Raw genomic sequence first — 24,185 nt, 5'->3', positions numbered from 1 at the left:
TTCTACCACAGAGCTGCCTTAGGCCTAGCTGGCACCACCAGTGTCCCTGACACCACCCTGCTTCCAGAACCAATGCGTGGCCGGCTCGTGACCCAGATACTGCTGCTTCCAGGGCTAGCATCATCACAGCCATGACCTCACTGCAGTGGGGGGCGGTACTGGGTCACATCCTGCATCCCGTCACCAGGAAGTCTAGGAAACACAGCACCTGGCACCGCACTGGACAAACCCGGGGTGCTCCTTGCCGCCTGGGCTTTCTCCTTTCATACCACACAGAGTAGTAACATTTCTGGTCACGATACCAGCAGACTGTCCTACAACTTCCCTCACTTCTGTGAACCTAGAAAGAGTGTCAGGTCCCACAGGTGAAGGGCTCAGGCTACCAGGACTGCCCCCCTGCCCACTTCAGGTGCCAGTCACAGGTCCAGGTTGTCACCTGTGCTTCTGACCAACTCGGCCATCTCCTCCGGTACGATTAACTTGCTAGAGTGGCTCACAGAACTCGGAGACACTGGCTGTCAGCAGTTCATTAAGGGACGTGGTAAAGGAGATAGGTGAGCAGCCAGGTGAAGCCACCCAGAGCGTGCAGGAGTCCTGTCCCTGTGGAGCCGGGCTGCGTCCCCCCGGCATGGGGATGTGTTCACCAACAGGGAAGCTCCCCGAACCCCTTACTGTCAGGATTTTATGGAGCTCCCTTGTGTCAGCATGATGGGCCAGTAAGTCCATTTCTAGCCCTTTTCCCTTTGCAAGAAACTGGGGGCAGGGCTGGAAATTCCAGGCTTCTAATCATGGCCTGGGTTTTGTGGGGACCAGCCCTCAGCCAGGGACGACCAGAGCCCCCTCATTAGAACCAGAAATCTCCCAGCGCTCGTGTCACTTAGGAATTCACAAGGGTTTCGGGAGCCCTGGGCCAGGACCCGGGCAGAGACCAGGCGCTTAACCTCACTCCGGGAGGTGCACTGTGCCTCTTTTGAGGGGAGAATGAACCTAGGAAGACAGAGGTGCAGTGGCCCAAATCTTCTGTGTGCAGCATTTTGAATATCAGAGAAGCTGAAGAGGAGGTGAGCGGGACGAAACAGAGGCAGTGAGTTTGGCCTGAGTGCCACTAACGGAAGTCAACCGTCTGCTTTCCTAAAGCATCTGATTAACTCAGTGAGTGGAGGGCTATGTGGGAGCTGATCGTCCCGGGAGTGAGTGAGGTCCTGCAGCATGTCGTCACCTCTGGGAAGGGTTTTCCCAGCAGGACGTCCAGGAAAACGGCCCACTCTGGGAGTCAGCCCCTCTCACCCTACTCAGCCTTCATCCCATGGGTGGTCTGTGTGGCCAGTAAGCAGCGGCTTCAGCTCAGTGCCCGTGTGTGAAGAGGAAAGGGGAGGGGGCGGTGACCTCTCCAGGTCCCTGGCAGGCTAATGACAACTCATGCCTGTACTTCCACTGATGGTAGGTTTTGGAAAAGCAAATAATTGTGAGCTTATTTTTTGATGACTGTAAACTTCCACAAGCTAAAAATAATTAAATCCCCACCTCCCACTTAGTTGTGTATGTTTTTGAACAATGGTATTTTCCCACACAGTGCAGTTCAGACATTCAAGTTACAGCGGGGGAAATACTCACTGAATTTGTCATCGTTATTCTTGGCTTGCATTTCTGTGAGAGTCTTTCAGTTTCCCACTTTCAATACTCTTATTTCTCCAGTAGATATTAGGCCATAACGTACCTTATTTAACATTTGTGGATTAAGTTACACTTATGGTTATGAATTTGAATGTTCCATTCAAAAATAGTTGTCTCAATATGGAATACGAGATTCTGCACATTTACTACAAAGTGGGGACTTTGGGGGATACTCTGTAGCCACTGGTCAGCTCTTTTCCTGTTTCGATTCAGTTGATTCGGTGATGGAAATGGTAGCAGATTGTGCATTTCACATAAATAAAGTGAATCGACTGAAGAAACGCAAGCCACGGTCCCCACTGCTGCACCTGCTGCGTCCCCAGCGTTTCCCCCACGTTCTCGACAGCACTTCCTACCGGCTGTGTTGACTGTAGCCGTCGTCTCTGGTGTGCGCTGGTGTTGGTGTGGCTTTGCTGCACGTTTACCGGAGGCTGTTACTTGTTGAGCATCTTCTCGTGTTTAGTGGCCATTTGTATGTCTTTTGAAGAGAACTGTCTTGTCAGGTCATTCGCCCATTTAAAAAATTAATTATTTGTCTTCTTAGTAGACTGGAAGAGTTCTCTATGTATTCTAGGTACAAGTTCCTTACCTGATGGATGATTCGCAGGTATTTTCACTGTTGTATGAGTTTATCTTTTCCCTTTCTTGAGCAAGTCTGATTCTTACCTCAGGTGAAATTCTGGATTCCTGGACTTTCTGCTAAATTTTACTAATGGTCTCAAGTTGTGAAGTAACTGATATTCCCTGAAAGTAGAGCTAGACTCCAAGACGTAACAGCAAGTGGGCATCGTTAGCAGGACAAACGTTGTGCTTTCCCATGCGCCAGGTGTCATGCTCACGCAGGCCGGAGAGGCTGGGCGAGCTGTACAGGGGCACAGAGCACCGGCCGGCACTGTAGTTTTGTCTTTACACCCCACTGTCATGCTTTTCAAAACAGCTTTACTTTGAAGGCTTCACTTTTCATCCATTCATAGCCCCTCTATTTTCCTCAGGTAAACTGGAGCCCAGCCCTTCACTTCTGCTTAGATTTCGGTCTCTCTGAAACTGGAATTCCTTAGCTTGTGACCAGATGTTTTCACTAATAAAAACCTTTTGATTTTTTTAAACTATCCCTTCCAAATTGGCCCTTCCAAACTAATTGTAATATTGTTTTTAGTCAGCATTTTGAAAATACTGTAAAGGTAAACCTGCTGATTACAAGATGATTAAATGTACATATTTCAGCCATTTTGAATGACTTTGGGATTGGCCGCTCCTGAGAACTGAGCTGACGTCCTTCTCCACTAACACGTGTTCACTACCTCCCAGCTGCAGTGGGTCAGGGACCCGGCAGCAGCCCAGCTGGGCCTCTGGCTCCAGGTCCCTCATGGGGCTGCAGGCAACCTATCTGCTGGGGGCCCAGTCCTCATGCCTGTTGGCCCGAGGCCTCTCTCAGTTCCTGGCCTCTCGGTACAACAGCTCACCCCATGGCCCCTGGCTGGTCGCAACAAGCAGGCGGGTGTGCCCGAGATGGGAGCCACAGCAACCCTGTCACCTGCCCAGAGCTGTGGCCCATCCCTGTTACCAGGTGCTACTCAGCCCTTTCGGCTCCTCCTGGGAGGGTGCGGAGGTGTGGGACCCTGAGGGGTTCCCGTGGGGGGTCTCAGCGCTGCCTGTCCCACTCGGTCAGGGAACACCCACAGGCCTGTGCCCCCCAATGGAGCAGCGGCGTGTAATCCCGTCAGAGAATGCTAGTGTAAGGAGGCCACTCCATCCCAAATACACACTCAGGTGTGCACGCAGAGACACAGAAGCATCTTAACTGCTCGTGTCTGCTAACCGTTAGTCGGTGCACCTTTGTCCACAAAAGACATTTAAGTTGAGACACAGTAGAAAAGAAATTTTTCTGTAACTTTATTTTCCCCTTAACTTAGAAAGGTTGCCGTCCTTCACTTTTAGTAACGGAAAACTTTGGCCGAAGTAAAGATGATTTTAGTTGAAACATGTTAACATGCAAAGACTTTCCTTCCTCTTAAACCATACTGTAGGCCTCAGTCCTAATTGAACAAAACAAGTAGTTCTGAGTGGATCTTAGTGAGTCATTTGTCCAGCGAAGCTCGTGAGTTACCCTCGTAACGGGTGAAGTCCATGCTTCTAGCTGGGACCACACAGCTCAGCCGACCCCTGTCCACACGTCCAGCTTTATGTCCTCTGTCACCAGCCCCTCGCTCCCCCCTCTCCAGCACACAGACCTCACTCTTCCTCACCCTGACTGCTCACTCGTGTCACAGGCTCTCCCGTCTTTCCGGAAACCTCTTACCCTGGGTTGCCCTTGGCTCCATCCGTCACTTCACGTCGTCCTCTGCTGCAGTGTCACCACCACAGGCGGCATAGCAGGGACGTGACGAGATGAGTCTGCTGACAGTGTACAAGTGACTTGTCTGCAGAAGAGGCTGGACAGCGTGGATGAGCAGAGGCCACTTGCGCATGCACTCAGGTGTGACTGGCTGTGACCTGAGCTGTGACGTGAGGAAGGTGTTTCCTCAGGCAGAGCACGAAACGCTGAACACATGGCAGGTGACCCGTCCAAACCACGTGACCTTCTTCACTGCTCAGTCGGCCTCGTGCTGAAGGACTCTGCCAGCTGTCTGCATACGGCTTTGCCCACTGGACGGCCTTTGCCTTGGAGGCTTGTCCGTGAGACGGGCTCCCTCCTGAGTACAGATGTTGTGCCGCTGGGAGACAGTGGGGTCCTCGTGGTTCCTGTGTCAGGTCTGTCCTGCAGGGGAGGCAGCTCTCTCTGAGCTCAGAAGGAAAGCATGTGCTGTGAGCCTTTCTGTCACCTGTTAGGGGACGGCAGGGCCAGTGTCCCTGATTGGCAGCCCTGTCGTGTGACACTACAGATGCTGTTCCTGTGCTGCCTGGAGGACAGCGATCTCCTGCGTGTCCCGAGTCCACACTGGGCACTCGGGGCTGGTGGTCACCTGGGCTGGCTCCCTGCCTGTCGCAGCCTGCCCGAAGCTGAGCGACTCCTGCTTTGGTGTTTTCTGGAATGTAGTGAGGTTTTCCCCAGCCGGCTGTGCCGAGGCTGTGTCAGGCTGCAGAGGTGTTGTGGTGGGTAAGGAGGTCAGCTGGCAAAGAGCCTTCCAGTTCCCTAAACTGATAGATTAGGCAGTCTCAGGTTTCATCCAGTTGATCCTATCATGAAAGTAACTAGGAGAGATGCCACGGGTCAGATGGAAGGAGCTTTGGCCAGTTGGGTGCCCACTGAGGCTTGTTCCACACTCCCGCCCTTGCTGGGGACACAAGCCCCTGACTTAGCTCCAAGGCGCAGAGTCGGGATGCGAAACATGTAAGACTGACTTGTCCGCTGGTTCTGGTCTCCATTCCTCACCGGACCTCCTGTCCATATCGCCCCGAGTGACCATTCCCACAGAACACTGACGGACCCCATTCCTCACTTCCTTAAAAGTCCTTGCTGGCTCCCCACTGCGGCTGGGTACAGTGCTGGACGCTGTGTGCTTGTCCCCTCCGACCTCTCCAGCCCCGTACCCCCATGTCTTGTGTCACCTACATGGAGTCCCGCTTCCTGACTGCGTGCACGCCAACGCTTCCCGCTTTCTAGAACTTCTGCGTCTCAAACCTGGCTGCAGGACCCTTCAGTTCTCCTCACCCCCAGGCTGGGGAAGGCACCCTTCTCTCTTCCCGACATACTACGTGCGGCCCAAACGCCACCAAGAGAGCGTTACCTGTTTACATAGCTGCCTCCTTACGAGGCGGTAAATCCTTGATCGGGCGCCAGGCCTCACTCATCTGTGTCCCCAGCACCCAGCACAGTGCCAGCACGTAACAGCTGCTAAGTAAATATTTATGGAATTGGATCATATTGATCGTAGGAGCAGACGCCCCGGGCCGTCTGTCCTGCCCTGTGTGCCTAGGGAAGCCCTGTTTATTACACTCTGCTGGTTGGGAGCTGCTGTGCCACAGAGTAAATTGGCTATTTCAGCCTGGCTTCAAAACTAAAGTTAATTGAGCATATTCACAGCTCTGTTGAGATTCCATCGTGCCTGTTAATGCAGAAGCATGTGGTGACGACACTTTATAGCTGTTGGGATCTGTGGTCCCAGCTGCAGCCCAGGGTAGCTTTCTGTGCTGGGGGTATTTCAACTGGATGACCTGAGAGTGTAAAAGGAACAGGTCACTGTCCTGTGGAAGAGTATGGGTGGCCAGACTTCTCCGTTTTAAAGTCTTGGTTTTTAAAAAAAATCCCAAGAAAGTAGTTTTTTTTAAGGACGTTTCTGGCCTGTATTTTTTAAGTCATAAACCAACCTGGTTTTCTGCCTCCAGCCTGGCTCCCCGAGAGGCTGGGGGTGACCCATACTCACCAGGTGCTGGTCCCCCATCTCGGGCTGGGGGTAGGGGTGGGGTGGGAGAGTAGGATTATGGCCGAGGAAGCCCAGAAGCGAGTTCTGGTGCGAAGTGCCGATCCAAGGAGCTGATTGGGATAACTTACCTTAAAAGTGAAAGAGGGGAACTCGCCAGGTGTTCTATCATTTTCTTAGTGTCCACAGTGGACTTCAGCGCTCTGCTCGCCACATGTCCCCCTCTCCCTTCTTTGTGCACTAAGTCGGAGCTCTGGATGATGTTTTCAGGGTAAACAGAGAACCCACATTGTTTCCGGCAGCTTCCTCTGGGTCCCTTCATGGTCAGCAGGAGTCGAGGTTGCACTTGTACTAACTGTGAGTCTAGTTTATCATCATCGCTCCTGTCGCGGTGCCAGCCAGTGTTTGCATTCTGTAAACACGTCTTCCAGTTTCCAAACAGCACCCATCCCTACTGCGTTTGTTCTCAAGTGACTTCACTGGGAGAAATTATGACTACCCTTCCCAACAGATGTATAAACAGGATCCTGATAGCAGGTCTGGTGAGTGTTCGTTCGTCACACGTAATTCTGTTTTCCCGTAATTCTGTCTCCTGAACCGTTACTACTGCTCCTCCTGTTGCCTCGCCAACCTGACTGTAAACTGTTCGCAAGCAGAATACTTGCCAGTTCTGTGAATGAGCAGAGGCCCTCGGGGATTTGCTCGGATAGCTCGGCTAAGCGCAGCTCCTGCCCTGATGCCACCCTGGGTCCCCCGAGACCCTGACCACTTCTGTGAGCCCTGTGTGTCTCCCAACGTGTTTGCACAGGTGCCCAGGTGGCCAGCCCCACAGCTGCAGCCCCTTTAACCTGGGACGAGAGTTAGGAGGGGCCTGCTGGAAAGCCTCATCCACTGTACCCGACACTGACACCTATGAGGACACCGGGTCCTCTCAGAAGGTCACGTTTCTGCTGTGTCAGTGACGTCTACTAGCAGTTTTCCCCTGAGAATTCTGTGCACTTGAAAAAGTCAGAAAGACGTCCTTGACACAGACATCCGTGGTTTGAGGATCGCAGTGAAGGAACCTGGTCTCGGAGCCCGTGTGGCACGCCTGGATCCTGCTCTTCAGTGTTGTCTGTCATTGTCACAGCTGAATGGGACACTGGAATGTGACGTGTGCTCAGGTGGCCCGCTTTCCATTCAGTATTCATCATTTTCAGTGTGGCAGGTCTTACCTTCAACAAACGCCTCCTCTTTTGCTGTTGTGAGTTTAGTTTGTAAAACAAATGCAAGTAGGAGACCTCTGTCCACTGGCCATCACCCTCTGTGTCCCTCACGCTCACTGACTCTTCTCTGCACATCAGGTGCATTCCTTCTAAAGCCAGTTCGCTTTTAACTTTGCCGAATGCCATTTGTCTTCTTGTTACAGAGCTGTTGTACTGGGACTTTGTGTAATAAGTGCGACTGCCTCCGTTTTCTGAGAGAAATTACCTTTTGCGGCTCAGAGAATAACAGCATAACCGTAGCAAGAGATGTGGCCTGTCTGCCCCGCTTTGTAATGTTTAGAGTCATGGACAATTCCTGGGAACGAAGCGTGTGCCGTGAGAGTCATGCGTGGAGCTGCCTGCAGACTTCCGTGTGGGGTGTCTGGACTTTGGACTGGAGAGTCGCTCAGAGTAGAGTGGCAGGTTCTGGAGATTCTTTATTACGCAAACCAAAAATACCCCACAGCCCGTAAGCCACTTCTGAGCACTTGAGAGAAGGGTGACAGCTTGCTGGTCCCTAATTCTTTTGCTTCGGGACATGAGCTCACAGGGCAGTGTCCTCTGTTCAGTCACGTCCCCCTAGTCCTTCCCCAAGTAATGATCATCTAGATGGGGTCTGGTAGTAGCAAAGGGAAAAGCCTTCCTTCCCCTTTTTCCAGAATAAGTGTTTTCTGATGACTTCGCCTGTAAGTGAAGGGAACACGGACAGTGCCAGGTGAGCTCTGACCTTCCCAGGACTGCCTCAGCGAGGCCGCCAGCACTTCCTCTTTTCCAAGGCGGCATTTCCTGCCGGTGGGAGCTGCATTCGCCTCTTAGCTCAGATCTTTTTAAACCCAGCTTGTTGTCAAGGCCTCCTAGGCCTAAAAGATAAACTTAAAACTGGTGAAATCTTTTGAAAAGCCAACGCTCAGCAGTTGCTTAGACCTCAGCAAAGCGTTGGATCGGGAGGGTTCCTTCCTGCTCGCAAGTTCTGCTCGCAGCAGAGCCGGAGCTGCCTCATTGTGACAGCAGAGAGGTTGCCCAGAGCCCTCATGACGCCTGAGAACAATTCCCATACGCTGGCTTTAAATGGAGTGAAAGAGGCCTCAGTCGCCTGCAGGTACTTACTCCATGGGCTCTGGAGTTTGTAGGGAAGTGCTTCTGGCATTGGTTGTTTTCATGGGTCTTGAATCTCAGATTGTGACACTTAACAACAGTTTTCTAGTGCTTGGTGCCGGTGATGTAATTATTGGAAGCAAGGCAGTTACTGGCCATAGCTAGGGTTGGGCCCCAAACCTCAGGCAAGAACTGCAAACTGAGCCTCAGGGCAGCAGATCAGGTCCCAGGGCAGTTTGTTTTCAGTTTCTGAGGCGCTGGTTGAAATTCTGTAATAAGACGTCAATTTTGGAGTCTAGAAACTCAGTTTGAAGAAATGAGTAATAAGTTTGTTAGTCATTTCCTGTTTAATGGTCTTCCGGGGCAGATGGAAATCAAAGAAATGTAACTGTTTCTACGAGCTAATAAAAAACTCCACACTTGTGGGCAGCGTTCTCAGGCGAAGAGTAGGCAGGTCCCGGGAAAAGCCAATCTGGAACCATTCGTCTTTGAACGATTATGGGATTAGCCAGATTTCCTGAAAACATCCCAGGAAACCACAGAAGCCCTAGAGGAGCTGCACTTGAGCAGAAGTAGGAACTTGGCCACGTAGCACAGGCCCTTGACGTTCCTGGGGGTAGATTCCAGCTGGTCACCTCTGAAGGAGCCATTGTTGATGGTTATGAATTCAAAATACACACTTGAAGTTGGAGAGAAGTGCCCTTGGCCATGTTTAGAGATGAGGCCTTAGCAGGACTGCTTCTGTGTCTGAGGACGTTAGAGCCCTGTGCTACCACCACATTCTGGAATGTTCCGGGATGGTGCTTTCTCAAGTGGGGCCCAGATGGTAGGACGTTCAGGCAGTGGGGAGCCACCTGACGACATGAGTGGGGGATGAGGACAGCCTGCTGAACACGGGGTGTCCTGTGTTTCTCACTATCTTCTGGGCGCACGAAGGGCCCGTGGTTTGCACATGCACTCTTCTAGGTCCACACACTTTTGGTGTGAAATCCTTCTAGATCTTCCAACTCGATGAACTCTCTCAGCCGACCCCCGTGGCTCGGCGTCCATCACCCCGTGGTGTAGTTAACAGATAGCCTTGTCTTAACAAGTGGGATGTCCCACCCTCCCTCGCCTGCCTTTGGCCACCTCAGCCCACATCTCTCCCCAGCAGAGAAACTCGGGTTTTAATTTCTTCCAGCAAAGGGCGGACGTGGTGGTTGCTAGGCGCTCTGTGTCTCCAGAAAGAGTCCAAAGTGAGCAGCACTTGTGTCGTCCATAGTGCGACCAATTGTCATGCATTTGATGCTCTTCCTGGTGGGGGAGGGGCTGGTTCTCCACCCCTCCCACTCCCCTGAGATGCCAGATGTTTCTTAAAGGAGCCTGATCTCTTTCCTGTAAGTTCTTTAACACGAGTCTACAAAATGGAACATTTATATATTGATTATAAAAAACATCAGTATGGAGTTTTCCCGGAAGGTTCTCTGGAGCGGGACTTGAAGTGGGCCTTAAAGGGTTAACGGCATTCGCCAGATACAGAGAATTGGACGGGGTGCAGCCCTGCAGAAGCGCTCTCCCAAGTAGAGACATAAGCGCCGTGTGTTGCAATGGTCCAAACCAGGACTTGGGTGGAAAATCAGACCAGGTGAGATCGTCCAGGCACAGTGGGGTCAGCTTGTGCAAGTTGTAGAAAGTCACCTGTAGACATGACAGTTCAGTCCCACCTTCCTTTCCCTCTTGCTGCTTTGTCTCCCCTTCCTTACCCTTTTGGGTTACTTCCATAATTTTCCATTTGTCCGTTTTGGTTGAAGATATTTCTTGTGATGTGGGAATGGGTGGTCTTTATCTGCCTTGCATGTGCCCCACACCCCCCATGATTCGAGCACAGATACCGCAGCCTGGCACTGCCTGGCACCAGCCCAGCTCTCACAGAGCAACCTACCTCTTATTAGGATTAGTGTCTGGTTCTGAAAAGAAGTCTGTTTGATCATAGATGCTTGTTTGCAAAAAGCACAGCTGAAGTCTTGTCACTTTCCTATGAAACCCTCTGTAAGATTTGGGGTATTTAATTCTGTTGCTGGTCAGCGTGCTGGCTTGTGTGTTAGTCCTCTCCAGCCGGCAACCTCTTGGCAGCCCTTCTGAATTCCGTAAGCTTGCGTTTGTGGGCTCCTGGGAACCCCACGGCGCCGAGTTTCTCCGCCTCTGTGTCCAGGCCCTTTCTCCCAGGATCACACTGTAGTGCTGAGTTTTGCAGGCTTTCGTCTTACTTCCTTTTTATCTGCCTGATTCCTTTGGAATGTGAAGCACTCCTGTTTTACACCTCTTTCCTGATTCATGTCAGTGTTTCTTCTCATTCTGTTTGCTGACAGAAGAGGGAGAGGGAGCCTTAACATTTTTCTCCATCCTCTTCCTTTTGGTCCCGTTTGTCCCAAACAGTCATGGTCTTTTTCCATTGAGGACACAAAAGTGGTTTCTCAGTCTCCGCTCTGCTCCCACCCTCCTGGTGGGCCTGGAGCTTGCCTGGTTTCTCTCCGGTGTGTGCTGCTGTTAGACGGTGAGTGCACATCCTCAGGCTGGCACCGCCCGGGCACCACCTGCCCGAGGTACAAGCTGCAGGCAGCACTTGGGAGTGTGCCGTCCAGGGCTGGCCCGTGCGAAGCGGCTCCCGGCCTCAGCACAGAGGGTGAAGGCACTTCGTGCGCCACCTGGAGGGGACAGGCGCCCCACAGCCCACGCAGGGGCCGGAAGAGATCATGGCTGTCAGCAGCGTCCCAGTCTGTCCTGTAATTAAAATAATTAGAACCTCCTCGACAGTACTGAGACCGCCTCCCCGACTTGCCGAGGGAGGTCATCTGTCACAAGGTCCTGCGCGGTGGCCCGACAGTGATGCCGTGGTCCCTCTGACTGCTTTTCGAGGTGTCAGGTAACTTGGGGCTCCTCAGTGCATATCACCCGAAACCTGGAAGGGGCTTCCTGAGTCCAGCGGAAGGCTTTCACGTCCCCTCAGGTAACACAGGTAGTTTGCTCAGCCCAGAAGTTGCTACCTTCAGAAAAGAGGCTGTCTCAAAGCCACCTGGTCCATACCTCGCCTGAGTGTCCTCGAGCATGGGTTGTGGGTGACAACTGCCATCTCAGCCTGGCTGGGGACTCCTGGGCTTTGGCATCGGGTCTCAGCTTCAGTTTCCCCTCAGAGCATCAGAGCTCATGTTCCCAGGTCTTCCATCTCTTCCTGACATGTAAGATATTAAATAAGGACTGCGTCAGCCGTCTTGGGCACGCGGGCTCCAGCGACTGGTGCAGGTGGTCAGTCTGTACGAGGCGTGTCGAGACCTGGGCTCAGCTCATACGGGAAAGCAGTGAAACTTAGCGATGTGTACTGCACGCCGCAGTGCGTGTTTCCTGTTATTGGGTCATCTGTGACCCTGTGTGTGCACGCACACGCACACACCCCCTTCAGTTTTTCTAAAGAATGGAGGGACCATGTTTCCAAAAGATGACTGGCATCTTGAAATTGGGACCCAGCCGCATGTTCTGAGCGAACGGGTTGCACACACATCACTGTCCGTCTTTCTGTTTGGAAAGAAAACACTTTGATAGGAACACATTCGCGCATTTATAGGCATTCGGATGTAATTCTCCAAAGATAAGGAAAGGCTGTGCCGGCTATTGCAGAGTGGCAGGACTTGTACAGTTGGAGTTAAGGTTTCGTAGCGGTCGCCCTAAAGACAGCTGCTCGTCATCTCCAGTAGGGCTGGGAGACAAGGGGACTCGCTCCAACCATAACACAAGACGTTTGTGAGGCTTGTAATGGGAAATTCATCATCATTGAGGCTATTTTAAAAATTGGAACAGATAAGGAGCCAGTAGAAGCGGAGAAATGATGTCTTCCCTTGGCTTTAAACTGGAATGTCTGCTCAAAACACTTAAAATTGACCGATTATTAGCTCTAAGAGTTTTAAATTTTGGGTGTTTATAGACTCTGATGGAGTTCCTCTCCAGAAAAACACGCACGCGAAGAAAACTTTGCATGCATTTTGGGGAACTTACAGACTCCTCGAAGCCCCATGTTAGACCCTGACTTGAGACCCCTGGACTAGAGGGGCCACCGTCGTTCCTGCCCTTGTGAGCGACGGCTCCATGGCTCCATTTCCTAAACGTATGGGAAGCTGAAGGTCAGATGGCAAACTCTGGGTTTTCTTCCTCCTGATTTATAATATTTGGCATGTGCAATGGCTAAGTAAAAAAAAGGTAAGGGAGTAGAAAGATTTCTACTTTTAAATTTAATTTTTTGTCCCAGAGAAGCCACATGTTTAATTTTAACATCCAGCTGGCCTATGTCGTCCTCGTAATCAGGCAGCCCCGGCCCAGGCTGTGGCTGGGAGCTGCCGTCCTCGGTCCCCACAGCAGCTTTGGAGTCACAGGTGAGACAGAGGCCACGTTGGTGCCCAGCACGCGTCCAAGTCCACACATGCGACTGCGTTGCTATGAGTGTCCAGCTGGGCCTGAAGATACTAGGTATTTATAATCCTCTCCATTTCTTATCCAAGTTTCACTGACTACAAGTTGGCAACTGACCCCCCAGAATTACAAATCAGGCAGTGATTTGGCCCTTCCTTGTCGGACGTGAGAGTGTAGCACAGGTTTGCACGCACCAAACCTGTGTACTTAGTACCCATGCCTGTGCGGCATGGCTCCGTGTGGCTTTCCTATTCCTTCTGCAAACAGCCTCTAGTTTACCTGCAAGTCCTGCAGCTCTCCTCTTATCCCAGACTGGAAATGTGGCCGGAATCCAGAACTCTGGAATTCTGGAATGAAAGGTTGCTTTCGTATGGAGGGGAGGTGGCCGGGATCGCTGGAAAAGTGTAATTGTCACGTCTGGAACTTGCTGTCAGTCTCTAAGGCCAACCCTTCCACCCGTCACTGGGGCCATCCTGATGAGTTTGTTAGGACTCTTACTGATAGACGGGGCAGCGGCCTTGGACAGGGTCCCCCTGGCGTCCACATGGTATGTCAGCCCTTGGACAGTGGCTCCTCCCCATTGTTGAAGGGGGAGGGGTGCTTGTGAGCTCTTTCCCTGCCCCCACTGAGATCTCTTGGGGTCCCAGCTGCTCCAGCCATGTGGCTGATACGCTGCGTGGAAAGCAGACAGGACCTGACGTCTGGAGAGATGCTCTGTGGCACTGACGGGGAAGGTCGTCTGGGAAGCAGAACTGAGGCGAGGAAAAGCCTGTCAGGCTCCCAGCCCCGCTGTGGCTCTGCTTAGTGACGGAGTCCCCTGTCCCTGAGCAATGCACTGCCACACCCCCTCAGGCTCATGCGTATCTCGGTCTGGGCTCGTGGTGGAGGTGGGCATGGCTGGGTAACCACTGTGTCCGTCTCCTCTCCACAGAGAACGTGATCAACGGGCAGGATTACGAGGTGATGATGCAGATCGACTGTCAGGTGACCGACACCAGGACCCTGCACATCAAAAGCTCCTCCGTGCCTCCTCACCTCCGAGACCAGCAGAGGAATCAGACGCGCACCTTCTTCGGCTCCCCGCCTGCGGCCCCAGAGGCAGCTCGTGTGGTCAGCACCGTCCCGGAGTCGCTGCAGTAGCCCTGGCCGCGCGGTTGGGGGCTGGGCAAGAGGAGGGCTCTGCTACCACTTGTCCCTGACAGTGACACTTCAGGGACGCAGATGGAGAGAAGGCGCTGCATGTCCGCCCAGAAAGCGCTGGACCTGCGGACGGACGGCCCGCCCGTGGCAGCTCTCTTCCCGGCCTTCCTGTGTGTGTTGTGTCCAGTCACCACAGAGGCCTCGCCCCCCGAGGGCCACTGTGGTCCTGCCAATCACTTTCCGGCACAGTGAGGACCGTCTGCAGCGCGACAGCCAGCCTCTGGCTTCTGATTAGGCTGTTGGTCGGTTAATGCAAACCCGTTGTGGGTACTGTGCTTCCTGGAAATGGACCTCAAACCGAGAGCAGTCAACAGCGTCCCCCAAAGCGTGGAAACCATTGGGAGCGATAGGTGAGGGGGATCCCCGTCTAGTGGTTTGTCTGTACTGGGATCTGTGTTCACACCTGACCCTACACGGGAGTCCGCGTGGGGGCAGGTCTGAGAGAACGGGGTGGAAGAGAAGGGCCGCAGGTGGCCCCTGGCACACACACTCGAGCCCAGAAGCTTGGACGTAGTTGCGGTTTGCAGTCGGCCAAGCACCGCCCACTGGGGTGCATGCCGCTGGCCAACAGGCCATACCGCCTTCTTACCAGCCTGGCGCAGACCCCTGGGCTCGGGCAAACCCTCCACCTTTCCTGGGAGCCCCCCACCCCACCGCACACACCTGATGATACGATGGCACTGAGTCATCTGAGGAACTCATCTGAAGAATGACAGCATGTTTCTTCCTTGTGACTGCAAACAGCTTCTGCTGGGGGAGCCAATAATAGGCCGTGTTTCCAGCCTCTCCAGTAAAAAGTCAGTGAAGGCTGTAGTGCTTTTGTCCTCCGGTGAAAACTCAACAAAACTGCTGGAGGGTGCTGAGTTCACTTCTGTTTCCATGTATGTGGACTGCGCCCCTCTGCTCCTCTCGTCCCCTCTGCTCTTCTCAGATCCTCCCGCCTGACCCCCGCTACCCCGCAGCCTCTCAGGTACTCATAGAACCCATTTGCAGACACCGCTTCTTACCCTCCTTTCCTTCGTCGCGTTTTTTGCCTTCTACCCCACACTGTGCTGGCTGCATCCTCCTTCTAAGACGCAGAAGGAGCAACTCAGTCACCTGCTCTGGGATGCCGTGTGGCCTGTCAGCGCCCTGCCTGGGTGGTGAGGCTCGGCCGCACACGGTTTGAAAAACCACTGCCCCTCTGGTCAGTGCCTCCACTTAAGCCTGTCACAAGTCCATGTGGCACGCCCTCTGGCCTGGCGTCCTGGATGACGTTCAGACCCATTTTCCAGGGGGCCCGCTGTGACTCTGACGGTGCCACACGCACAGGGAAGTTAGGCTTCAGGCAGTGTTCTCAGGGCATGCCCTCCTGGGCCTGCTCCTGGCCCTGTGTCTGTGAATTGGCTGAACAGGAGGCTGGGACCCTGGCTGACGGGCAGTGGTGGCATGGCCACTGCCCAGCCGCTAACCTGCTGGGCCGCCCTCATTACCCCTGATGCAGGCAGCGTGTGGTGGCCTCACCAAGGGGGGACCTATGACCTGTCAGTCCCCGGCCTATCCTGTGTTCATCCGCCAGCGCCCACAGCACTTCCCTTGGGTAATGAGAGCAGGCGGGTGTCAGAAGGGCCACAGCCTCACAGCCTGCGAGGTGATCATCACGTGCCGTGTGGGAGCCCCGCTTCTCTGCCCGCTGCCCCTCCGCTCCTGTCCACCTGGGCTAGTCTCTGAGACGAGAGAGCAGGGTTCCCGTGGGGGCGGCTTCAGGAAGAGAGGGGCTGTACCTGCTGCCAGTGTCACCCCTCGGCAGCACAGGGCCTCCAGGGACCTGGGGCCGCTGCACCTCAGGGGCTAATTACGCTGGTGTTTGGCTTAATTTCTTGGTGAGACTGCTGTTTAGAGATTGCAGCCGGGTTTGTGGGGGATAAGAATGTATCTGTGTTATTTTTTTAATTTATTAAGTTCTTTGTGGGATTTCATAAGCTTGTGAGAAAGTTAGCTAAGCTCACGGAGTACTTGTCACTTGTTACTGGGTGACCCTTCGGGCAGCACTGCTGCCGTCCTGGGAGATGGAGGGCTGCTGGGAACCCTTCCCTGCCTGGTGGCAAGTCCCAGGTGTCTAGGCTTGATGGACTGGACGTTCCTGAGCTAACGCTGTACGAGGTCAGGAACTCTGCCCCCGGGACCCCGATCAGACCGGGCGCAGCTCCCCTGTAATGTGGGCTGGCTGGGGAGGCCCCCCACCCCAAGCTCAGGGTATGTGAAAGGAGCCATCTCAAAGCCACTGCACTGCTAGTCATGCTCATGGTTATAAACTTCCGTTAGGTTACTGGGTGGGGTTTGTGTCTTCACAAGTCAGTGGCCTCTGATTACAACTACAGAGCAGCTTCAGTACAACCACAGCCCCAGCACAGTGCTGGCCTCTCTGTGCCTCGTGTTAGTGAGAGTGAACGTGGGGCTTGAAAGCAGCAGCGTTACTTGAGTCATTCTAGGGCGTCCTGGATAAACATGGCTTAGAAACAGACGAGGAACTCGGGCTTCGAGCAGATTCTATGCCGTTTTCAAAGAGACACTGTCCTGCTCAGACCTCCTGACCCAGCACTTCTTCCTTCCCGGACATGTGTCCACAGTGGTCACAGCAGTGCCACTGGTAAGATGCTTCTGCTGAGACACTTGGCAGGATTACAGCTGGAGGACTCGCAGCGCTGTTTTCTGATTGTTGCCGTTTCACTAAAGTTCAGGTTGTAAAATGTGGCAGAACACCACCAGGGGAGAACTTGTTACCGTGTTTGATTCCTGACACACTGAGGCGTTTCCAGGCGGGTCCACCCTCAAGTGCCTGTTGGAGACGACCACTGACCACTGTCTCTGAAGAGCCAGAGGGAGACCCGCGCCCCTTCCGTCTGCCCAGAATGTTCTACGCGGGAAGCGACGCCCAGGCCCAGCTTCACGGGAGGCTTTCAGGCTCGGGCCGTTTCCTGTGCGCCAGCCTCTCAGCACAGCTGGGGCCTTACTACAGCCTGCGGACCCGCCTGGGGCCTGCGGACCCGCCTCCTACCAGCCTGGCTCATTCTAATGCACAGAAGGCAAGGCCCTTTGCTGCTAATATGAAGACTGATTATAACTTCCCTTAAAACCAGAGTGAGGCCCAGAGGAAAAGGAAGCGTAAGGAGTCGTCATTCCTGCCCCTGATAACAGTTGAGAGGGGACAGTTCCTGCCCCCCCCCCCCCGATTGTGGCTGGTGTGTGATTCTCTGGGAAACCCACCGAGGTGTTGAGCGAAGGCACCGTGGGTTCTGCTGCCTGAGGACAGACATCAATGAGTCCTGCCGACGACGCTGGTGGTCGCTGCGCTTGAGCAGTCGGCTCTGGGTAACCTTGGCCTGGCAGCCGGTGTCCCGGTACCTGAGCTGCCAGGTTTCCTGCCAGGATTCCATGAAGAATGAGGACGGTGTTTTGGTCAGGAGAGTTGGTCCTGGGTGTGGATCGGGCCATGGCGTCTGTTTCCGCCCTGGCTCGCTGATACTGAGCTTTAGAGATTTAGCACATTGAAATAAAGACTGCTGATGACACCCGCTTGGGGAGCCCAGGGATAAATGAATCGTAGACTGTCGTTCTCCGAGCTCAGCAACACCACAGTTTTGCTGCCTCCAGTGAAGCTGGAGGAAGCTAAGAGGCCTGGCATGTCCCCTGGTGTGGCGATCATGGATGGGAGCAGCAACTGACCTTCTCTGGACAGTCTGACTCACAACCAGCCCTATTTCTAGGCTGGTCGTTCGGACAAGAGTTAGAGTGTAGACGGAGCTTCAGGGGGGAACCGTCCTAAGGCCTCGGAGCCACCAGCCACTTGTTCTTCTCACGCTGGCGAGTGTGGTCGGGCTGAGACCTGAGAGCTGCAGGTCAGAGCTGCCCTTTCCCCAGGATTTTCCTCCTACGCTCGGATCCACGCTAAGGCAGAAATGGGGGAGGGGCAGCTCTGACCTCTCAGCACTCAGGCTTCTGCCGTCCCTTCATACTTGTGGTTGTTTATGCCACATGAGGAAACAGTGACAAGACTACTAAGTGCTTTCAGACAACCTTTATGCTGTTCTGTGTCTGAAGTTCAAATAAAGAGTTTTAAACTTGCCTTGCTTTGTTTTCTGTACATAAAGAGAAAAAAGACCCAGATGGACCTTCAGTGTTAAGTGGTCAGTAACGGGAAGGGGGCCCAAAACCGCTGCTCAGATGAGTTATAAGTTACTGAATTCTTCTCTCCTCCCTCCCCCTCCACCTGCTGAAGTGAAAGTTTCCTTTATTGTGTCCAGATATTTGAACTACAATCCCATCAAAGAAAGAAATTGTCTAAAAGCTCACACTTGATGCTTCTACCTCAGGAAATTGAATTACTCAGGCACACTGAGGGCCCCCTCCCCGCGTGGAATGACGAGTGGCCCCGTGGCGGACGAGTTAGGCAGCGTTCAGCGGGCACCATGTAGGCTGCAGACGCCGCTCGCTGCGAGTCCTTTAGCTACCTGGGCGTTCAGTGCTCGCTACAGCCCATTTCCTGGGACCGTCGCCTCCTAGGAAGCGGTAGGACCAGTGTTTGGACCCAGGCATTGGGTCCCTAACCACAGCCTATGAGCCAGACGCAGAATACGCAAGGTTACAAGGCCAGGCTTCTCTTAGGGCCACAGCCGCGTCTGTTTCCAAACATGCCGCTGTCAGGGTTCTCATTGGTGGGTGGGGGGCTGAGGAGCAGGCACGGGAAAGCGGGACCCAGTGGCATGGCCTCGGGCTACAGCCCACAGAGGGGTGCTAAGCAGACGGTGGTGATGGCAGGAGGCAAACCCTCCACTGTCCCAACTCTGCAGGGAAAGCTTTGTATCAGCTGTTTGGGGGACTGAAGTGATGGGCTGGACTCGGGTGCAATGAGGAAAGAAAAAGACAGGAAGATGGAAGCATGGAGTTTATCACCGCAGACTCAGCGAGGCAGCTGGTGAACGGGACTGAGTGCCTCCGCCCAGCTCCCCGGTCCTTCCTGTCGTGCCCCCGGGATGCCCCACTGTGTGTGGGGACGGTTCTGGCAAATCTGGGGATCTCAAAGGATAAGCACAGCTGACATTGGGTGACATTGTGTGTGGTGCCGTAAGCAGAGGCCTGTCCCAGCACCTGCCCTGTAATTTACCTGTCCTCTGTTGTCCGAGTCGCACCCACTAGCCGTGTTTGCTGACCACAGAAATCCACAGCCACTCCAGCCGTGACTGGTGGATCCTCCACGTGCCTGGGGGGCTGCCTGCCAGGTGCGCAGGACACTGCTGGACATCTGCGAGTGTTCGTTCATCAGCATTGCAGCTGCCTGTGCTCAGGTGTCATCCGCGTGGTACACACAGGTGGAGAAGCGGCCGGTACACAGCTGCTCTTACAGCCACGTTCTTTCCACTACACTCTGTAGCCACCATCCTTTAAAGCCAGAAAGGAAACCAGGAGGCAAAGGGGAAGAAAGAAGCACATGTCGTGGGCAAGCAGGAAGCCGGACACAGCTCAGCGAGAGTCGTGGGGCGACCCCCACAGGTGAGCTCCCTAAGGGGTGCAGCACGCTGCTGCTCCTGTCACCGAAGGCCCATTCTGCTCCAAGAGTGACATTCAGCCCTGTCCCCAGGGCATACACAGTTCTGCTGTTCTGAGAGAACTTGCAGAATGAACCTCCGGTGTGGACGCTGAGCTCCAGGTCCCAGACTGAAATGCTTGGTCCGGAAGTGAAGGACGTGTCCTGAAGTGGATACAACAGCACCTCAAGGGATGGGTCGTCTTGTAAGCTGAGCTGTCACGCCAGAAGCTGCTCTTGTAGGGCAAACCAAAAAGACCACTTCCAGTTACAGGCACAGCCCTGTTTCTGCAAACATCCACTGGCTACAAAGGGCGGGTGACAGCCGCAGGAGCCATCCCTGGCTGTCACTTTCTAGGTGTCCTGTTTGACTTCCGGAGCCCCGGGGTTTCGGGGTTGGCCCAGAGGGACTGGGTTCTGAGCTTCATTTCTGCGTGGACAGTGGGCTGGAGGTCTCTGCACAGACGCTAAGTGCTGGACCACCCTCGGACATGCAACTGACCTGTGGGAAGCATGCAGAGGGACCAGACAGCACCCTGTGCTCAGACACGTGACTGAGGTCTCTGCCACAGGTCTGCGCGGTCACCAGCCTGTTCCCACAGAAGACTCAAGATCGTTTCCAGGAGAGGGTAAGATATCTGGTCAACCCCAGAGATTGGACTGGACACAAGCTGCTCTCGGGAGCCTGCGGTGGATGAGAGCACACTGGTGGCTCACCCGCTCACTTGGCTTCTGGTTTTGGGACACACATGATGCGTTCCACCATGTTTCTGGTTTCCTGGGGACGCTGGGATTCTGTGCTGAGTGCCGTATTCACACGAGGCGACACATTGGCCCCTCTAGCCTGGCAGCCTCGAGGAAGACGAGTTCCAGCACTCCCTCCTCCGCACCATTTGTTTTCATCAAATGGTCAGCTGGGAGGAACCGGAAATCCATCTTAATTTGAACAGTGTGAGCAGAGAAGATGCTGGAACACCCACACGCTGGCTTTCAGCAGCTCGGGGTCATCCCTCAGGAGGACAAGTAGTCGCTCGTCTGCCCCTCAGCCCCAGGTCCCTGCGATTTCTGATCTGGTACAAGTAGCACCTTCCCTCTTTTGCAGACTCTCAGCTCTGCAGTCGCTTGTTTGGTACCTGTCACCCCGTGTGGCAGGAAGTTCCAGAGGGCAGGGACCTGTCGGTGTCTAAATCACGATGTCATCCCCAGTAGGGTGTGACAGTGTGCTCAGGTTATGGGACATATTAGGCTAAGTCAGAATTGTTCATTGAGTTGAATTATCAAGCATTTAGAAAGCCGCAGATGGCATTGTCTTTGTAGGCGTGTACGTGACCGACTGTTGTCTGCCCTCGTGCGTGCCTGCAGCAGCCAGGTCACCATGTGCAGACAGGTGGGCACACCGTGGCTCTGGAAAGAGGCTGTGGACCAGGGTCTGCGGGCCTGGCGCCATTCTGCAGCAGCACCGTGGAACTTGCTAGAAATGCAAGTTCTCCAGCCCCGACCCAGGCCTGCCGAGTCAGCCTGAGGTGGGCCTGCGAGCTGCGTGGTGAGAAGCCCTCAGGAGTTCTGATGGGAGTCACTCACACAGGTTCCTGTCTGAGAGGCGGCCGAGGGAACATCAGGCCAGAGCCGGGCTCGGGGGGAGCACGTGCTGCCATGTGCTCACTCCCTTCACATCCACCGCCTGCACCCCGGCCGCATCATCGGGCCTCCTGTTGCCCAGGGTAGTCAGTCCACAAGGGCAGGAATCAGGCCCTGCCCTTAGAGGTCAGTGCCCATAGTGGGGCTGCGTCCAGCTGTGGCTGCCCTGGGGACCGAGCCCTAGGAGGTTCCGCCTGGCGCCAGCACCGTCTGCTCTGGGGCCCTCACTGGGGCCGGGAGAGCCCCCACTGCACTTGGCAGGGGCGCCCGGAGAGAAGGCACCTGCCCGCCTCCCCCTCATAGCTTTGGGGCCAAGGTGTGTGCCGGGCTCCCTGGGCATTAGGCTTCCGGCTGCGGGCTCCTGCCCCGCAGGGTGGCGCTGTCTGTGGTCCCAGAACTTGGCTGCAAGCTGGCATCACCTGTTGCCTGGCCTCCTGCACTCAGAGTTCGCGGGGGTGGGGTGTGACCTGGCCCCAGGACGGCCAGCACTGGCCCAGGGGGCCTCTGCTTGGCAGAGAGGCGTTTGGGAATGTTGGAGGCCCAGCCCGAGGTCACGTTCTGCTGTTGAGGGAGCAGCGCAGTCCTGGAGGTGGAGGGCGGGGCAGTGTTCTGGGGAGAGAAGTGTCTGAATCCTCAGAGGCAGGACTTAGCAAGGAGCTGGTGAAGAAGGGCCCAGTGGGGGTGGGGTGGAGGCTGGACTCACTGCTGCAGATGATGTCAGACGTTCCTCCGCAGTGTTAAAACCAGGAAACACTTGCAAAGGACCGTGGCTGAGACAATGGAACTTTCTGTGAAATGGGAGCTGAGGGAGGTCAGGCGGAGATCAGGCTCCAGGCTTCTGGGGACCAGGGAAGACATGAGGGGGAGGAGAGGGCTTGAGTTGGCAGAGGACGGGGTACGAGAGGATGCTGTGTGCCCAGAAGGAGAGGAAGAAGCGAAACCAGGAGGGAAAGGGGATCAGCCCCACCTAGCCAGCGGGGCGACCGCCAGGTGGAGAGTTCCCTGGGGAGGCTGAGTGGACAGCTCACAGCTGCCCCTGGGGCAGGGGCGAGACACGCTGGGCAGGTTGCCCTTTCCTTCCCCCTGGGGCTCCTGGCCTCGCCCGATCCTCCCCTTCGGGCTGAGTCCTGAGTGTGGCCTCCGAACCCAGCTGAGCACCAGCCCTGGGTCCTAGCTGCCTCAGGGACAGCAGCCAGATACTAAATCACAGGCAAAACCGAGAAACGCTGCCTGGGCCCTCATTTCTGGGGGACAGATTGTCCACCTACTTGGTGTGGAGTCGGGAGCCCCTCCTGACCGGTTGTGACCACAACCCACGTGCTCAGGACGAGCTATTGGCACAGTGGCCCAACCTCGTCACACGGCGTGCCCTGGAGGCTCGGCTCATCCTTTCAGGCCGGCAGGCGGTCCCATCTTCACCAGAAAGGTGGCACAAGACGCTGTGGGCTCGGAGTACAAAGCCCCCATCCTGGGGTCATCCGAGCTGCTTTCCCAAGGGGCTCAAGGAGGTGTTCACGCCCTGGGAACCACGGGCTCTTGGTGACAAATGTCACCCCAAGTGCTTCGAGACGCTGACTGCCATGTGCCAGCCAGCTCTCCCCCCGACCACCCAGCCGTCAGCCCCTGCCCAGCACCTCCCTCAGGTCCCCCGCTGTGGTGCTCTCAGCCCTACAGCGGGGGCCACCCAGAGCACTGGAGTGTCTAGCCAGTGGTTCCCCACGGGAGCGCAGCCCAGGGCAGGCCTCCCCTGTGCTCGGCCTCTTCCCGCCCTGCCCGCGCCTGGCCTCGCCAAGGAATAAGACGTAGACTGGCTGCCTCAGAGATAAGCCTGGTACGCTGGCTCGGGTAGGACAGTCTGCCCTGCAGGAATGCCACATCCCAAGGGTGTCCCTGTGACATACACACAAAGGGCAGTGCCATTGTGAGATCACAGGCAGAGGGCTGGAAGGGGTCACTGAAGGCTGCTGGGAGGGTCGTCAGCCTCTGTATGACCAGGCCTGAGCTCTGGTGACAGCCCAAAGACCAGCACATCAGTCTGCCTTCTCTGAGCTGGGCCCTGGCCGAGCTCTGATAGGGAGGGACACAGATGTCCCCAGCCATGGCTGCGCTGGGGAGGAAAATGGGCGGCACAGCAATTCAGGGTGCCCAGTTTGGCGTATGCTCAAACAGGAGGAGAGGGGGGACCACCCAGGCAAGCCAGGAAGCCTTCCTGCAGGAGGTGGACTTAGGGTACGGCCTTAGGGAAGGGAAAATTCAGTCAGGCAGGGAGTGGCTGGGGGACACCTGTCTGGACACTCCAGTGGAGGAACGTGCACGTGGCCAGTGGGCCGGGCCTGTTGGTGGGAGGCGTGGCTCTGGCTGGCAGGTGACTTTCTGTATTTCAGAGCACCACGTTGGTGCTGAGGTTGGTTTCGAACGATCCCGAGTGGTTTCTTGAACATGGATGCCTCTGTCTCAGGAGAGTCATGCTCTGAGGAGTTCCCTTGGTGGGGACGCAGGCGCCATCACGGGCACCCAGGACAGACACCTCCAGGTGCTCAGCAGCCTATGGCTTGAGGCCCGTGGCCCTGGGCACAGCAGTTCCTTCCAGCACCCCTGACAGAGCCCCTCTGTACCAAGAAGGTCGGGGGCGGTCCCTGTGGCCCTTCGACGGGGGACAAGCCAGTGGAGTTAACTCACTGTGCCCTCCTGTGGTACCAGCTCCTCCCGGCCATGGTGGGCTGGGCGCAGTCCATCCACACAGTGGACACATGAGCTGGCCTGTCATGGAGTCTGGACAAGGAGCCTCGGGGCAGCCAGCTGTGGGTACTGAGCTCAGAGAGCACATAGGGGCGCTCTGTACAGTCGAGGCCGCCATGCTGGGCCATGAGCAAGACAAGTGACAGAAGCAGAGTGACAGGTCTCTGAGGGACAGGGAGGGTTGACAGTTCCTGAATGTCCTGGTGTCTGAGATGGTGACACCTCGTTGGGTAT

General features: G+C 55.1%; 1 protein-coding gene across 2 annotated transcripts in view; it reads left to right on the top strand.

Moving 5' to 3' along the window:
- ATF6 (activating transcription factor 6) overlaps window positions 1–18,116 on the top strand; it is a 94,500-nt gene extending 76,384 nt beyond the window's left edge. For both annotated transcript variants that reach the window (XM_081025890.1, XM_081025891.1), the window contains one exon: window positions 13,743–18,116. In XM_081025890.1, coding sequence (XP_080882016.1) covers window positions 13,743–13,951 — 209 coding nt within the window. In that variant the 3' untranslated portion in view covers window positions 13,952–18,116. The remainder of the gene's footprint in view (window positions 1–13,742) is intronic.
- Window positions 18,117–24,185: the final 6,069 nt, after the last annotated feature.

This window comes from Rhinolophus hipposideros (assembly GCF_964194185.1).
Source record: "Rhinolophus hipposideros genome assembly, chromosome: 19".
Lineage (NCBI taxonomy): Eukaryota > Metazoa > Chordata > Mammalia > Chiroptera > Rhinolophidae > Rhinolophus > Rhinolophus hipposideros.
Note: the sequence above shows the minus strand (reverse complement) of the source record. Positions and strands in the feature narration are given on the sequence as shown.